This window comes from Monopterus albus, unplaced genomic scaffold, assembly GCF_001952655.1.
Source record: "Monopterus albus unplaced genomic scaffold, M_albus_1.0 scaffold508.1, whole genome shotgun sequence".
Classification (NCBI taxonomy): domain Eukaryota; kingdom Metazoa; phylum Chordata; class Actinopteri; order Synbranchiformes; family Synbranchidae; genus Monopterus; species Monopterus albus.
In genome coordinates this window covers 1-18450 of record NW_018128388.1, presented here as the reverse complement: position 1 = coordinate 18450, position 18450 = coordinate 1, and the positions used below count along the sequence as shown (strand labels likewise).

Here is an 18450-nt window from a genome sequence, read left to right as displayed (position 1 = left end):
TTAAAACTTTTTTAATGTACATTGGAAAGACCTACATATAAAATACATTATTTTACATGACATTGTTTTTAAATGTTATTTTACATTTCGAAATCTTTTCTTTTTATGAAGTGATGTTGATAAATTAACATGAGACACCTCTTCTGACCCGAACAGTATCTTTGTAATATAAACATGCAGGGGGAGGTTGCAAATATGTGAAATGAACCATTTTCATTTTATATGTTGATTACACCTATTAAGCCAAGCAGAAGAGGTTTCATACCAATAAAATACTTTTAACTATTGCTTTTAGATTTTTTTAACTTTATAACATCAAGATAACAGGAGGGTTAAGAGCATGAAGGTGCCTGTTGATGAGGGAAAAGAGACGATTATTTATTTCTGCTATTTGCTCATGTCTCCACAGGGGGTGTCAGCAGCTTCTCTAATGTGTGGCCGCAGTTACACCACTGTGTTTTTCAGTAATGGTCAGGGCCTCATTATCTTCTAACGTGGATGAGACAAGGTCAGTCCAATCCTGAGATGGTGCACTTCGAACTGAGTGCAAGGAATTGTCCCTTGATCTTCTTGTATTGGCATCACTGTCTTTTTTATCAACATTATTTATTAATTTTATCAGATTTGATGCTTACTGGAAAAACAAAGTATGATTATGGACCAAAACAGGTATGAATACTAGAAATTAGAAGTATTGTTACCATCACAGGCATCTAAGCACATTTCACTGGGACATAAAGAAAGAGTTCATGAGGAAATCCCAGGTTTCCCACTAAACATTGTATTATTTAGATTAGATGATCTGTCATCATGTTACCTTCTAGAGGAAATCAATGTCAGAAAGCACAGCAGATTAACATGTGTGATTAAATGCTGCAGCCTTGAGGAAGCTATATGTACTGCAGTGATGTCTGTATACAGTACACCTAAAATGTATGCACACTTTATATATTCATTAATAATGTGATCTCAGTGCATTACTCTACCATTTCTAGAATTAATGTTGATGCATTATTCTTTGCGTTGTGTCTCTAAAAAGTCTGTTTTCAATGTTTTTTTATCTGCACACTTTATATATTCATTAATAATGTGATCTCAGTGCATTACTCTACCATTTCTAGAATTAACGTTGATGCATTACCTTTGCGTTGTGTCTCTAAAAATCTGTTTTCAATGTTTTTCTATTGAAAGATTTCGACGTGCTGTTCAAAAACTCTGGTACAACAGCATCATGAGCAGTGATATCCATCTTTAATTTACTGAAACAAGCTAGAAGCAACATATACAGAAGCTGAGATGGCAACAATAGAAATTCCAAAGAAAAACTCTTCACTCGGCTAATGCTGCAACATCTTTTGAACTGAAGAGATTCTACATAAAAGATGTTAAAAAGGAAAGTGGCACTCTACTAAAAGTGACACACACATTAGTATTGCCTTTGATGATGATAAATAGCACTAAGCAGTTCTTTATTAAGTTGACAGGTAAATTTAACTAGGTTGATTCTTGCATTTCTGAGTGTTTTTATGTTACACATCCATTCATTTAAACTCAGCGTGTTTTGTGCCCACTGTTACTCTGGATTTCTGGTAACGTGCAAGTTAAATGCAATATGGGCTGTGTTTCCTTTTAATTTGTCTTGTAAAGTTTGACCCATGTAAAACTATTCCAGCTCTCATGTAAATTCAATACAAATCAAAAGACAAAAAACAACTAAGGTATGAATGTTTGACTTGGCAGAAGGCTTGTGTTTTTAGACAGTGGCTAACTGAGGGTGTGGGCACTAACATGCTTGTGAAAGCTTTCACACCCAGGCAAATGAATTGGGTGGAGAGGTGGTGGCTATTTCAACAAGTCTTCCCAGTGTTATATACCAGTCTGAAGACTTCTAACCTTATTAGCCTCACATTCAGTGTGTGTAACATTCATCTGTTAAACTAGTTTACTGTAAGTTACAATGATATAGTGCAGAAATTGTCAAAACCCAGCAGATCTAAAAGCTTTCAAATGTGTACTGTATTGTAGGACTGTCAAACCTTCTTTCTATAGCTACATGAACTATATGTCAAATATACTCATCATAATAATATTGATTGATGGTAGCAAAACCTAAATCTGGTTATTAAAGAGAGAGAGAGTAGCACAACTACACTCACTGCATTCAGGCTTAAATTTAACATAATTTAAAACATTTGACTTTCAAGACTTGGAGACTGAAAACAGCCAGCTAGAACGATAAGAGAGAGACAATGATATATTTTCATGGCATTCATGTTAAGCTACAGGTCACCTTTTGCATTTAAAAAAATCAAAGTCAACTTGTTATAGATGACTTTGTCCTTTTTTTGTCTCTCTTCTCCCTGTTTCCTGTTTCCTTTATCACAATTGCTTATCATCCTTGTTTGCCTTATTTGTCTGCTCCACAGGTTTGTCCAAGTCGTCCTCTGAGACTGAATTTGCATCTTTATGCTGAAAGAAATTATTGTAATCAGTCTGTGTTGTTAAAATTACACTATAGCTATTTTCAAATGCTTAAACTCGGCACTGTTTACTCATGTCCCTTTGACATTAAACCGACACATGAAAGTTTGCTTAAAACTTTGCAATAATGCATATTTTTAAAAATATTTAATTTGCACATATTTTAAAAATTAGATCAAATTCCATAATTCTATACAATCTCTAGGACTGATTGAGATAATATGCTGTATTTCCAGGAACTCACCTCAGATCTGTCTTTTGCAAATGAGCATGTCAGCCATTTGATGTACTCCTCTCGCACCTGGAGCAAAAAGAATCAACAGTTCTAATTTATACACAAAATGCAGAAATATACAAAATCTACAAACTAGACAGTCACATAGAAATAACAGTACCTCATCTGCATAACATGGCATGAAATATCCACAGAATAAAAACATTTTGGTTAAATATCAGTGTAGTTTGTCAGTTTAAAATGTAGCTTAGCCTTAAATTCATTCTGTCTTTGTAATACAATTATTTGTCAAGTGTCGATAGTTAAAGGAGATAAAGAAAAGAGGCTGATGTAGGTGAAGACTACCTCCTTATTGAGCAGACAGTGGACAATGTAGAGGCAGGTGCCCTGCTGGGAGTTGAGTATAATAAAGAGGACACGGAAGAAAAGGTTTGACTGGTACAGGCCTATAATCCATGTACAGCCCAGTATGACAAACTGGGCCAGGATCTTGAACACGATCAACCTGAAACAATGAGGATTTAATGAATTTTCATCTTAAGGATATATAACTCATAAACATAGATGGCTAGTGAGTACAGAATGTTTAACACTTAAACCAAGTGAAAGCCAAGCTGACATTTTTTGACATCTCTAGGTAAATCCCAGTCAAAGATCAGCTGTGACCACAGTTTAAATCCAACTCTTACTTTTGTATTATGCCTTTCTCCAAACCTACCAACCACCATTAAACCAACATTGAATTTGTTTAGTGTGTACCTCTTTTCACTCTATATAATTTTAAGGTAGAATATCCAACTGTTTATCTGCCTACGACAATCAAATCCATTCAGATGAACATTATGATATTGTAGTGACATAAAATCATACAGATAAGCACACACTAAGCTTCCATAGTTTATTGGTATAACCAGAGCTTTGACCACAGCTGGTCTTTTTAAAGTCATTTGTTGCCACGACCAGCACCATGACTTTGGCTGAATGCTTCATAATGTATGAACTGTCACTCTCAACATTCCTATAAACCTCCTGTACAGGTCAAGACACATTTTTTTATTTATATGCCAAGACAATCCTCATTACTCGTACCTGGTGTCTTTGGACTGAGAAACATCGCTCTTCATGCTGGCCAAGGTGGGTCTCAGACTCCACAAAGTAGCACAGAACAACATCCAATTAAGCTTTAAAGAAAAAAGACACAAAGGCTGAGCACAAAGAGCATATAATGGAAAAAGAAAATGCAACAAAAAGGACCTCCATAGAAATTTTCTGTATGATATGTGTGCTTGTGGTGGGAGGCGCTTATACTGTAACTCTTATAGTACACAGACAGCAACGTGTCTTCATGAAAACATCTTTGACGTGAGATGTGGCTAACAGTGACCCGCTGAAACCACCTGTTCACTTGTCAGCATGTCGAATCTTGCAAGGTAGTAAGTAGCTTGCTCCTTATCAAATACTGTGTACATTAAGGCTCATAAATACTACACATCCTGGTACACCACTGTCAAAAAACTTTATTGTCAATTTCTTTGGGAAGTCATGCCATGTCCATGTTAGCATCAGGTGAAGATTTTAGACCCGGTTTTGGTCAATTGTCTGCTATCCCACAGTGCTTTGAGAGGTAAAGCACCCACAACTCACAAATTTTCTCCTTGGACTGCATCACAATCATCTGGGCTTCACTGTAAATCCAGCAGGGCATTGAGAGAGTTTTCTGGGTTTTCAATTAACTAAACATTGGTTCAGACCAGTTAAAGTTAGAGAACACTAGGCTATTTAAAATAAATTAGATGCAATTGCTAATATCTAATATACTTACTCCAAGAATAACAATCACAGGGCCCGTCAAAGCCCAGTTGAAATTCCGCTGTGTAGAAAGCCAGCACCTGCAACAGAAGCAAATAAGTAACAAAATCCTAGATGCACATCAGACAAAAAAGGAGAATATGAAGAAGGGTGACAGAGAGTCTGTTCTACTCACGCCCCTGAATCAGGAATACACCAGTGCAGAAACACCCACAATCACAAATGGAATGCCATAGCCAATCAAGTAGAGAAGTGGCCTGGGGAGGCCATCTCTCTGGATGACCTGCACCTTGGTGAGTCTTCGGACAAGCAGGTACAACTGTAGCGCCTCAAGCTGCATCCACACGAAACCTGCAACTACTAAGAAGTGGAGAAGCCCAGCCATAACTTTGCAGGCCAACTGCGGAAAGACATAGAAGGAAACCAGTGAATTGCTCTGAGCTTCATGCACAACATTCTCAGCAGAGGATTCTCTGTCCTCGTTTGATCGTACATAATACATGTGTGAGATATCTCTGAAAACAAATCTTTTTGTACCTTTTGGTCCACATATCTGTCATTCCACAGCAGCAGCATCTGAGACAGGGCAAGGTTGATACAGAGGTGAAGACGGGCTGTATTGTTGACCTTGGGGTTCCAGCTACACAGGAGGAAGGTGAGAATGGCCAAGCCAAAGAAGAATAGTCCAATAATCACACACACACGGTTTATCCACTCTAAAAAACTGTCATCTGGTGGAGGCTGAAAAGGCATGAGACACACAGACACACATCGACTTTGATCAACTTGATCTTGAGTCTTCAACTTTGTCTGGCAACAGGCCCTACCCTGTATTTGACAAATTTAAAAAAAATGTGTGTGTTTCAATTAAAATTAATGACATATATATGAAATCGAGCATATGCATAAGCAAATAATATATTTCTCTGTTATGTCTCAGTTTTTAGCAACACATTTTGGATGTACATAGAAATCTGATATACCTGCCCAATCTGCATTATGAGGGCAAAGGTAGACAGATGAGAGCAGCTGCACACTGTGTAGTTTTCATCTGTGTGTGCAACCCAACAGCCCTGTTCTGACCAACTCATCAAATCTTTCTTATTTGTTCCCCCACTCTGTTGTCCCAGATCTGCGTCCTTGCTTTTGTCATCCCAGTACACACAAGTCATCATTCCAGATGCAGGTCCTGGCTGAGAAACCAAGACAAAAACAAAAATCAGATGAATTTAGCTTTTTTTTTTTTCTTTTGATGGGCGGAATCCTTAGTTTGGTCAGTGCCGCACCTGCTTATGCTGGATGGTAAAGTTGACAGGCTCGGTGATGTTGGTGTTGTTTACTAAGGGTAATATTGCAGTGAGAACATCTGAGTACATCTCTGTCTCTTTGTCTGTTTTAAAGTACTGATGACTAAGAAGATTCTCCATCCCATTCAGTGTCATAAAGACAGCTGCCACAGAACCTTGGACCGTCCACATCACAAAAGAAATTAATAAAGTTAAATTTAAATGTCTGACTTTGGTAATACAGTGTAGGAGGGGTCATCATTTTCTTTATGATCGTCTCTCTCACCATTGTTGGCTTTGGCTAAGTCTAACAAGTTGATTTCCATAGCGTGTCCTTTGGCAAAGAGGGGCACAGTGCTGTTAATAGTAGTCTGTGGACCGATGGCCAGTAGGGTCATAGCTTAAACATGAATAAAAAAAAAATTCAAGCAAGGTTACTTGATGTTTACTGAGAATTCAAATGTAGTCCATCTACACAGTACCACAATACTTTTCTTACACACTGTTGTAGTTTCTACTACTTTGGTTGTTTGGTTCACAGCTGGATGAAACATTGTAGCAGCTAGTCGGTCTGAGATGCCCAGGATGACACTGCCAGTCACCCCATCTCCTTCACTACTCACATTGATTGTCTTTACATGGGGCCCAACGCCTGACACTTGCTGAAAGATTTTGTTACAATTAATAAATAAACAGACAGATAAAAAAAATACAAACTTAAAATGTAATATAAAAGTCTAATTTGGTTGGATGTTGAGTACCATAGATGCAGAAAGAAAGTTTGACACAGTCTGCAAAGACATCAAGAAGAACAGAAGGAAAGCGTTAGATAGAACATCATTACAATATCATCAGCAATTCAAATTACACAACATTTGTAGACTTAACAGCACAGTCAGAAACTGTGCCTACACCTAAAACACACCATGCCATTTCTCCAGATTTAATTTCAAGTTCAAATTAAACTCAGGTTTAAGTAAATACTACTCTCACTGAGAACTAGCCATGGTTTTCCACACTGTAGTGTTACATACCGCTGTTGGTAAGACAAAATCAGTGTTGTTCTGGAGTTGGCCACCCATATTGTCAAGGAAAGCTCTTTCTTTTGTCTGACCCTGCAATAAATATGTGTGTCATTTGAAATGTAGAATCTTAATTTGCATAATCTCAAAATCACAATATTTTCATTGCACAATAGTGAAATAGAATTTGCACTAAAACTATTTTTTAAACCAAAGTCCTAGAAGTGATGTTGCTTTATTTGAGTGGAAATGTGATATTTGTTTGAATATTATCAAGTTTGCCACATTAAAGGAAAATGACAGTGGGTCTTACCTTTTGGGGCATTGTTTCCCCTAGAACATCTAGAACATCTGTCAGCAATTAACAATATGTTTACATGAATGTTTTTACACTTTTCTGAATCTTAAATATCTTTAGACTTGACTTTGCCTCACTTTTACAGTATGAGATGTCAATGAGCCACTCGACTCCCGTTGATGGGTAGTATCCATCAGGACAGGAACAGTAATAGCTGCCTATTAAATTAGTACACACAGTGTTTGGACCACATATGCCGGGTGTCTCGATGCATTCATTTATATCTGTGGAGAGAAAGCACAGACAGGACTATCTGTTGCTATGGGTTATGTGATCCATAAGCATCCAAATAGCAAAAGCAGAGTATTGGTTAAGTAGATAAAGAATCAAACAAGGGCACACACCTATGCATGGGTTAGTAATGCTGGCTATCATAGTGCCGTCGGTCTCCCGATAACCACGGTAGCACTTGCAGAAGTAGGATCCAATTGAATTTGTGCAGTTGCACACAGGTCCACAGGTGGTGTTGTATTCGACACACTCATTAATATCTATAAAAAATAATACATTAAAATGCATTATACAGAAAATATTCCATATTCTCTTTTGAGTCTGGATTATAACCTTCCTACATCTGGCTATTGATAACACCACTTTTGCAGTTCTACTAAGGTTTACTGGTGAAAAGTAACTGTTAAATTATTACCTACCAGGCTATATTATATTATATGTACCCATAGTTTAAAGTTCATCTTTGCACATCCAAGTTTCAAGAATACTTTGTTAAAAATCTATTTAGATTTAGCCATACTGTGCAGTAAAAGATACACTACTGAACACTTTGTTGTAAATTTCATGCTCATTTGGTACAAATCAGCACTGTGACCGCTTGTTTTATGAGTCTACCCTATCATTCAGTTTCCTCTGATACCCTCAGATTTACATCTTACATAACAGTCTCTTGGTTTAGTGAAGACCTACATTTCCCAGATCTATGGAGAAAAACAATTACTTTTTACTGAATACTTGTAAAAATGTCTCCAGCAAAATATGTTGGCTATTTCATCTTTCTTTCTTTCTTCCTTCTTCTTCTTCACTCTCATTGAAAAAATGTATTCAAAATAGATAACAGTAATCCATGCACAGAAACATGTCAACTCTCAAATTCACTCCTGCAGTGTCTCTAAATACCAATACAGATGTTGGTCTTGCTGGGTTGTTGAGTTGGATTAGTTGGTTTGTAACCCACTGCACATGCACAGTCGTACGATCCAATTGTGTTGGTGCAGACAGAATTAGGACCACAAACAGCTGAGTTGAAACACTCATCGATATCTGAGGAAAGAACGGCTACTGTAAGTGACAATTTCAGGTTTAGACTAAGTTTAAACTGACAGGTCATGTTCGTTAGTGTTTTCCGCAGTATTGATACACACCCAGCATTTATAAAACCCACTAATGCAAACACTTCGTTTTGCTTGTAGTTTTTGTGTAAGTGACAATTTCAGGTTTAGACTAGGTTTAAACTGACAGGTCAAGTACGCTAGTGTTTTCCACAGTATTGATACACACCCAGCATTTATAAAACCCACTAATGCAAACACGTCGTTTTGCTTGTAGTTTTTGACTAACAAAATTTAGGATGAACAGTCATGTTAGACTGTCAGCATTTCATTATACAGGGAAACACGTTTCCTAACTGTGCATATGACAAATAAACACTTTGACCTTTGAATATTTGCTGCTTGCTATTTGTTTAATCTTCCCAGGTGTTTGCCCCGATGTGGAAACCCAAATCACAATGTGATGGAGGAACATTTATCCCTTGGACGTTCCTGTTCATTAGGTTTTAGAAAATGAAATGTCCTGGACCTTTTGGTGGAAAAGCTTTAGACTATATAACATACTGTCAGTGTCTCTCTTTGTCGCATATAAATACCCACAGTCCAAAATCCTTTTCCTAGCTAGCCTCTGTTATACTGTAACTCAGTAGATTTTTTCTGAATAGCTGAAATACATTTACAATATGTTCTTGAGGTTTGAAGTAGTATAATCAATTACAATATTTAAAAACCTTGTTATATTTGTTCAAATAAATCAGTGTTTTATTAGCATCCAACAACATAAGGGAAGCCAAGAGCTTTATCCATCCATTAGAATAACACCAGAGCCTGCATGGAAACCAAACTAGCTGACTAATTTAAAATGGGGTCCATGTACTCCCCTATACCTCCCCAGCCTGTCACCCATATTATAATATTACTGGCTTCAACAATTAGGTGCTGTTTATTTGCCCATTGTGTGTTTCAGGTTGGTGTTAAAAAGTCTTTAATAGATTTTAATATTATTTATGGTTTGTCAAAACCAGAACAGCTCAATATGATGGCTCTTTGTGGATTATCCCTTGCTCATTGCATATTAGTATAGTATAGTATAGTATAGTATAGTATAGTAGAGTATAGTAGAGTATAGTAGAGTACAGTACAGACCTTGGCAACGAGGGACTTCATCAACTGAAAGGTAGTAGCCTTTAGAGCACAAACACAGGAAACTTCCTATGCTGTTGATGCAGGTCTGTTTAACTCCACAGATAGATTCAAGACATTCATCAATATCTAAAGAGAACAATTGACAACTGTGAGCAAATTTTGCAACTTGTAAATCTGATGCAATTGCAACAAAGCCAGAGAGACATTCATTTTTTAAAAAGGTACCTGTGCATTGGTTGGACAATGAAGGTTGTAATGTTATATTTTGTACAGCGAATCCATCCCAACAGGTACAGTTATATGATCCAATGGTGTTGTTACAGGTGGAATAAGGACCGCATAATCCTGCAGTCTTGCACTCATCAATGTCTAATGAGATTTATTACAGGTGGGATTATAAAAAAGAAGGTTAATCACAAACTGCAAAGTTTAGAGACCACATGTGGCATTTTGATTTACTTTCTGCGGTTTGTAGCCTTCTGCATTGCTCCCAGATAATGGATACACTGCACAGATGCTACAAAGCTACAGTAGCCTGCTACAAATATGGCTATGGTTTAAAAATCATAACCGGCCAGCTATGACAGTTCTGAAATCACCAGTTATGAAAATATGGTTGTTTATGCAATTTATTTCTTATTTTGATTGTCTATCATGAAATTGAACATCTAAAGCCAAGCAGCTGCAGATATTAGCATCTAGCCGTGTTCCATAACATGACAAAGCCTAGTAGTGATTATAATTTATACTACAACAACTTAGTGACTATCATTTACACATTTTCTACTGTTACAATGAAATAAAATATATTTACCAACACAGCCATATGAATCTTCAGTGGGTGTGTGGTAAAGCGGGATTTCAAACCCAGTAATACAAACGCAGCCCCCCTCAGACGTACACTGAGCACTGGGTCCACAGGAGTCTGGCTGACAGTCATAATGATCTAAACAGTTTTTTTTTTATTATAAAATGATAATATAATAAATGATAATTAAACAAATAATATGAGTTGTGCATTCCATCACCTACTTTTTAATATGACTCTTTCCTATGTATAAAAGTTGGTGAGTAAGGAGAACTAAAGCAACTTTTACTGTACATGAGTCAAGATAAAAAGCATTTAATTCATCCATTTTTTCTGTATATCCTAAGTAAAGCAGTGATAATGATATGGCTTTTGTCATGGTTATTAGGTGTTGTTAAATGTTGACAACTGATCAGGTGACATTAACTCAAAAATGTATTGCAGCTGACAGTCATAGCTTACAAACAGATGTTAAACAAAGATGAAATGTCACTGAGCATTACATACATGGACATATATCTTATTACTACAGTCTGAGGCATCCATCCATCCATTACCTATACCACTTATTCCTGAACAGGGTTGCCAGTTCCAGCTGACAATGGGCGAGAGGTGGGTTCCACCCTGGACAGGTCTCCAGTCTATCACAGGGCTGACAAGTAGGCAAACAACCACACACACACACACACACTCACACTCACTGCTACGGGAAATTTAGAGTCACCAATCAACTTAAGCAACATGTCTTTGGACTGTGGGAGGAAGCCAGAGTACCCAGAGAGACCCCACGCAGGCACAGGGAGAACATGCAAACTCTGCACAGAAAGGCCGTGGGTCGGCCCGGGCTCAAACCTGGTTCCTGCTTATTGTGAGGCAGCAGCGCTAGCCACCGCACCGCATTTAAAACAGACTCTGAGACACTGCTAGCTCCCTTATGTGGACTCAGGGATGAATGTCACTCTATGCACAGTGACAATCCAGTGTATCAGTGATGACTGTCAATGTTCAATGTAGCAGCATTTGCATTATTAAACACATATGAGAACATCCAGTGTTCGCTGTCACTTATTTGATCAAAATACAAAACTTACATCATTCATAACTGTTGTTATACGTTACTCTTTTTACAGTGCTGTCTATATAACACAGTAGTCACACAAAAAAAATCACTACTTACAAGTCACGTATCCTGCGTATAATACCGGTGGGTGAGTTGTTGGTTGATACACATAGAATGCTCCAGGACAAAGGGCCACATTCACTGTGCTAGTTAACTCCTTACACTGACTATACATGGCATATGCGGTTCCTGTTGTTGGGGTCACAGACTCATTAGTTGGATACTCAAATGGAATATAAATAGGGTGATATGTGCCACCATAATAGAGTGGTAAACAGCTTGTAGCAACTCTGTCTCCTCCAATCCCAGTGAAGCGCCACCATTTGTTAAGGAGCCCCGCATCATTATGAGGATAACCAGAGAAGGTAATAGATCTAAAATTTATGTTACGCCATGGTTGATTTATGATTGTGTATCCATCACAAGAACCTGCATAAAGGCAAATAAATAAGTATATAGAATAATTATGATTGTATGGTTGTTTCAGTCATTGATAGAAGCTTCTGGTTTTGTCTCAAGTAAACATCATTCTTACCAGGAGGATAATCACTAGTTACAGGGATGATGAGAAAACCTAAAACAAAGACATTGGGAAGGTAAAATAAGCATCCATACAACTGCATCTTTAATATGTAACTACACAAATCATTACAATGTTTACAATCTTCACTTTCCCAAAATATCAATAAAATATGCATTTCATTTTTAAAAGGTTTGTATGTACAGTAAAAGTCCATTTGAAGGACACATTCAAGGTAATAAATACTTCATTTTTAAGGTGCCATGAGGTACAAACAATGCCTTTCTTTACTGATTCTAATGCCTACAGACCACATCTATACGCAAAACAAAACTTCAAAAACACTTCTGAATAAAGTTTTATTTACTACAAAAACTTATTATGAGCATAGCTTTTTGATAGGTACTAGTCTAATACATTTAGTTTATAAGTTTAGAATCACTTGTACATCTTTTATATGAAAACACTCACCCAGGAGAAGTGATGAAGCACAGTAGTTCATCGTGGCGGATCCTACATCAAATGTGCTGATCAGTCCTGACTATCCAAGATCCTCATTCTAAAATTTGCACAGCACCCATAAACGTTTTCCCTTGAAGTGCATGTGCAAAAAATACAATGCAAATCCAGTTCAAGGAAAAAGAAAGGTGTCGTCATTGAGCACCTGTGTTTACACATACCAAGACTGCAATTGAGGTATGAAGGCTTGATAAACAACTCCTATGTGTCATTTTGTTGATTCTTTTACATACTGTATTTATTGTGAACGTCAATACTAATACATGTCATTTTCCCTGCTCCTGTGTGTCTGCTCAGTCTAAGCTGTGTTAGAGTTGCACTTTAATTTTTTCTTTCTTAACCCTGGCTATCTGACCTTAATTTATAAACAGTCAGCAACTAAATGTTATTCATACCAGAATGAAAATCGTCAAACTGAGGGATGATGAAAAGTGAATTTAAAAGGAGCAGATACAATAGAGAGTTCTAAAAAATCTGAATGGTTTCGAGGCTGTCGGTGTCCTAAAATATTTTTATTTTGAAATTTTCATGATACAGGGCACAGTTCTATTTTGAAAATGTTTAGATGTATATAATTTGTGTGAATTTGAACAATACATCCCAAGTTACAAATACTTCATTTGTAAGGTTCCAGTACCAGTAACGTTAAACTATGAATTATAATTTAATAACCATAGATGCTTTGATCGAGTTTTTTTCTCGTGCAGAAACCCAGTATTCATGTAATACTGGGTTTCTGCACCAGGTCCAATCCAGTTCTTACATTTATTCAAATGTTGACGTGTATATCTGGCACAATGGGCCCACTAAATTTGGCACATGCTATTTTTGACATTGTACTTGATCCAAATACTGAAGGTTCTGGTTCAAGACTATTAATGAGCTATGAGCTTGCTGTTGTCTAATATAAGCTATTGGCAGTAGTATGTATTGAGGCTGTGAAAGCATGAATCCTCTCAACCTGGAGCTACAGGATTGTATTATGAAAATGATCCATTTAAGATGAAAGGCAGAGCAATCCTTACTGGGGTGTTGGCATACAGTTTAGAATTTGCACTGCACCCAAAATTAGTTTTTAATGTTACAAAGATTAAAATTTGTCAACTCTTAAATCTTAAATAAATAAACCTGTGAAAAGCTGTGGGAAGAGAGAACGCAACAGCAAACAATACTTTTAACATGCTCCAGGTCTAAAAGATGTGTTACAATGCATTTTAAGTTGGAAAGGTTAGAACTGAATGTACCAACTATGCACATAAATGTCAGTGTTCAGTACCCTCAGAGTACACATTTCTAATTGAATCTGTATTCACATAATAGAAAAAAACAATGGTCTTGACCAGAATGTGTCATTAATTGCTTAGGCAGGAATTTTGGGAAGACTGTGGTTGTCCCTTGGAGCTAAAACATAGAGCTGATGTAATGGCAAATAACAACTTACCAAGTGCTTAGCATGAGTTTTCAAGTTTTCTATAGTGAAACTACATATTCAAAGGCTACAGTGCAAACACTGTTAACAGTAACTAGATTATTTTAATGAATCTATTGTATGTTGTATCCAGTCAAAAATCTGAAACTACACATCTACTGCACATACAATATACCACATAATGAATTAAGTAGGCATAAGCAGCAAAAACAAACATAGCAGGAAATCCAACAACTGGAACATAATTATAGAGAAAACATATTTCAAAGTGCTCAAATAAATGAATAATTATTCATAGGTATTTTTGACTTCTAGCAAATGAAACTGTGATGACTAAGAAATCATTTGAGAAGAAATATATGGGAACTAAATAATTAATACTTTGTTTTCTTCTGTACATTGTAATCCATCCCATTATTAGGGGCTAAAAAATATTATAATGTGAATGTTTGTTTTTTTACAAAATATTAAAAACATGACTTTTCATTATAATGTAACTCATTTTATTTTGACAGTATTATCAAAAGTCTTAGCACATATTATTGCATCTGCCATGACGTTAAACGGCCAGTAGGCTATAACCAGTATAATGCAGTATTCTCCTTTCCAAAAAGTGATTAAAGCTAATATTTTGATACTAAAATGTGATTTCTGCCTCACAGTACCTTTATTTCACTCATGTGGATAATTTTTAAAGATTATAATCCATCCAGTACCTTTGTACTAGTTTAATACCTCTAAAGGGCCAGAAGCATAAAACCAGTAAAACTCAGCATTGTTCTTGTTAGAAAGTGATTCAAGTTAAAATCAACAGAGTTCACTGCCCCCCAGTGGTCATAGGCAGAAACTGCAACACTAGCAAAAACAGTTATCAGTCAGGTCAGTATTAACTGTTTTGGCTGAAGAGATCATTTGTCTTCTTAGTTAGGACTATGTCTAACAGTCTCTATCGTTTAATCATTAACCATTTCATAACAATTTCTTTTCATTACTCTTAAGCTAAACTCGAGCAACTGTAATTTTAGTATTTGCATTTGTGTAAGCTTTTTTTATTTGATGTCTCTGTTGGATAACTTTAAAATTACCATGTTTCGTCTGTGTAATTTCTGTTGTCTCACTAAAATTGCCTAAACTTTTTCAAGTGACCATTTCTTCATCATCGTTTCTGAATGTGTTACTGTATTTTGAAAGTATCCACAGTATCGCAACTCTACGCTGGTACTACTCGATGGGGCGGGCAGCTAGGAACCAATATTTCTAGTCTACGTTTCTTGTCGACCATATATAAATTAACGAAATAAGACTAGTGGGAATACGCACACCGGTAAATTACGAAGATGATTTATTTAATGTCTTAGTATCATATATTATGTAGGTCTGTATAACTTGCATATGTGTGCTTTTATTGCATGTAAATGTCACGTGAGCTTGACGCTTGTTTATTCCAGTAACGATGAGCACTGTCCGTAGACTACAGCTAAATGTTTAGCTGCTGTTTTGTTAGCATCAGGAGCTAACGGTAATGCTACAAAAGTCTCGACGCACTTAATGCGCATTAGAAGACGTTACCACATAAATAGAGAATCGCGAATCTGTGGTCACATAACATTAATGTGCTGCTAAAATTAATCACATCTGTAATGTTAGATCGCTTAGTGAAACTCGTTGGTGTTTCCAACAAATAACCTGTATTAACCACATCAGCACAAAAGCAACCGGCTTGGATAAACTACCATATACCAGCCACATGCTAAATAATTAGCACTAAGGCCACTTTGCCTTTAATGCACATTTAATCTGGTTATTATTAATACAGCTTTTCTTTTCCTGTGTCTTCTTCAAAGGCAACCAACCATGGCGTCTCTGGCAAGTTTTCACTTTACTTCTAACTATAAGATCTCTCTTGTATTCCTGTTAAATGAAGGCTCTTTCTGGTGAAGTCAGGTATTGTTGCGTGTTTGCACTGCAGACAAGCTGACTCTGGTCACATATGTAAACAACAATAGTTTCTCAGTTACCATCACAACACGTCGTACTGAGATGAAGATCACCATCTGTTTGGCAGTCTGTATTTGAAATTACATTACAGGTGGGAAAAATGAAGCCTGAGACAAAGCTCTGGTTCTGTTTTTCTTACAGGGGAGCAGCAGTTCCTCAGTCACAGAATACACTGTGCGAGTCCCCAAGTGAGTAACATGGACTGATGGCAAATATCCACAAAAAAGTGTCTGCACAGGCCTTGTTGTGTGTTTCAAGGGTGGAGGGATTCAATTTCTGTCTGATTCTGAGCAGTGTTGTTAGTACTTCTGTGTTTACATGGGCTTGATAAAGGACGAAGTAGGAGTGTTAATTTGTGCTTTTCAGCCATTTGTAGTCAAATGTATTAATCGCTCCAAGCTTTACTTAATGTATTGTATGTACTGTATGTGACTTTAATCTGCATTACATTTTTATGATCTGAGAGTTATTACCCTTAATAGGTGACGTTAATTATTTTTTTGCTTTCGTTTTTCTGTCCCATAGAAACCCCAGCAAGAGGTACAACATTATGGCTTTCAATGCAGGAGACAGAGTCAACTGTTCAACTTGGACACAGGTGAGCTTCAGTGTCTGTGTTTCTAGACATGACAGATAGTTTGAGCTGCACTTGCAGCTTGGAAGGTTGTAGTAAAATAAACAAGTCTGTATAAAAAAAAACATGAAACAGACGTCAAAGAATACAGAAAATCTAAGACAAATAACTTAAGCTACAGTCATAGCATTCAACTTTAGATCGCCCTCCTCCTCCCTTCCCAGGCTCGTATGGAAAGAGACATGAGTGCCCGGCGGATATATGGGGAGGAAGAGGCTCCGGAAGGTGCAGCTGGGAGTGAGTTTGGCAAAAAGCAGCGTGAGGAAGCACGACGGAAGAAATATGGTATTGTGACACGAGAGTTCAAAGTGGAGGACCAGCCATGGATTCTCAAGGTCAATGGCAAGGCTGGCAAAAGGTCAGGAAATACAGTTCTTTATGCTGGGATTCACTCATTTCCACTACATCAGTGGTCCCCAACCTTTTTATCACCGCGGACCAGTCAACGCTTGACAATTTTACCGCGGCCCGGGGGGGGGGATGTACGTAGATTGTTTATATTGTTAATATAATAATAATAAACGTGAATCCACTGTGTACTCGTATGCAACTTTATTAGCAGCTTCCTCGTAACATTGCGCCAACAACATAACATGAGTATAACATCAAAGTCTCTAGTAACATCCTCTCTGCCCCCTAAATAAATTATTAAAAAAATTCACGTGGAAAAATTAATAAATGACAAGAACCAGCAATTCCACATTTCTTTCTCTATTATCTAAATATACCTATACAACATTTTTATTTTATTTTTTTATATTAAACACTCCATGAATGTTATTTTTCAACAGCTGAAATAAAGTTGCCAGTAGGATGTCGGAAATGGCAACAGGGTTTTCAGTGCTGTGGTGGCGATCTCAGGGTATTCTGTCATGACTTTAATCCAGGACACCGACAGAGTTGTTGTCTCGAACATACTTTTAAGGCCGCCGTCATTTGCGATCTCCAGCAGTTGATCTTCTTCTTGCACAGACCTGCTGGATTCACCTGGTTTGTTGACAAATGGGTTGCGGATCCATTCCTTGGCAGTTCGTGGGTCCTTTGTGGTTGGGAAGTAGCGCTCGAACTCTTTTATAAGCAAAGACAGGTGATCGTGCACCAGCTGGGAGAATGAAGACTCAGGCTCAGTGTCACCCCAAATCCCCGCTAATGTTTGAAACATGTCCAAAATACCTCTGTTGACGCGCCGTACGCACAAATCCAGTTTGGCTTTAAATGCAGCTACTTTATCTGCCAACTTGAAGACAGTTGTCATTTTCCCCTGAAGTGACAGATTGAGTTCATTGAGCAGGCTGAATATGTCCACAAGTAAGCCAGTTTTGGCGCTCAAGTGACCGAGATGTAACCGAGAGAATGCGGTCATTTTTCAAAATAAAAGATCGTTCAGAGTCGGATAATAAATAAAACGGAAATACTTAATGATTTCTTGTGCGGCCCGGTACCAATTGATCCACGTACCGGTACCGGTCCGCGACCCGGGGGTTGGGGACCACTGCACTACATTACATCCTGTGGATGAATTCAGTTCACATTACCTGCATTTATGGAGTTATTTCTTTTGTCAGATTATCTCTGATTACTGCTTATGCAGACCTGATGAGAATCTCTTCCTCTGTGTCAGGTTCAAAGGTCTAAAGAAGGGCGGTGTTACAGAAAATGCATCTTACTACATATTTACACAGTGTCCTGATGGAGCGTTTGAGGCTTTCCCTGTCCACAGCTGGTACAACTTTACACCGCTGGCCAAGCACCGAACTCTCACTGCCGAGGAGGCAGAGGAGGAGTGGAGCAGGTGAGTGAGG

The 18450-nt window shown here is 37.5% G+C and overlaps 2 protein-coding genes across 2 annotated transcripts; one reads left to right on the top strand and one right to left on the bottom strand.

The window, feature by feature from the left end:
• Positions 1-1311: 1311 nt before the first annotated feature.
• LOC109952872 (adhesion G protein-coupled receptor E1-like) lies at positions 1312-12570 on the bottom strand. The gene is made up of 19 exons (XM_020588177.1): positions 12540-12570; positions 9621-9746; positions 8323-8466; positions 7536-7682; positions 7269-7415; positions 7147-7184; positions 6846-6926; positions 6573-6602; positions 6311-6473; positions 6098-6211; positions 5812-5987; positions 5509-5718; positions 5063-5266; positions 4720-4925; positions 4539-4605; positions 3806-3897; positions 3062-3221; positions 2726-2782; positions 1312-2469 (listed from the first exon to the last, which is right to left on the bottom strand). The coding sequence occupies exons 1-19, from the start codon at positions 12568-12570 to the stop codon at positions 2380-2382; spliced, it is 2283 nt and encodes a 760-aa protein (XP_020443833.1). The 3' UTR covers positions 1312-2379.
• A 2763-nt stretch (positions 12571-15333) lies between these two features.
• gtf2f1 (general transcription factor IIF, polypeptide 1) lies at positions 15334-18440 on the top strand (the record flags this gene model as incomplete). The annotated part of the gene is made up of 6 exons (XM_020588183.1): positions 15334-15391; positions 15861-15882; positions 16156-16202; positions 16540-16612; positions 16813-17006; positions 18270-18440. Coding segments are annotated over exons 2-6 (497 nt in total), but the record flags the coding sequence as incomplete, so codon positions are not given.
• Between the last annotated feature and the right edge of the window lie 10 nt (positions 18441-18450).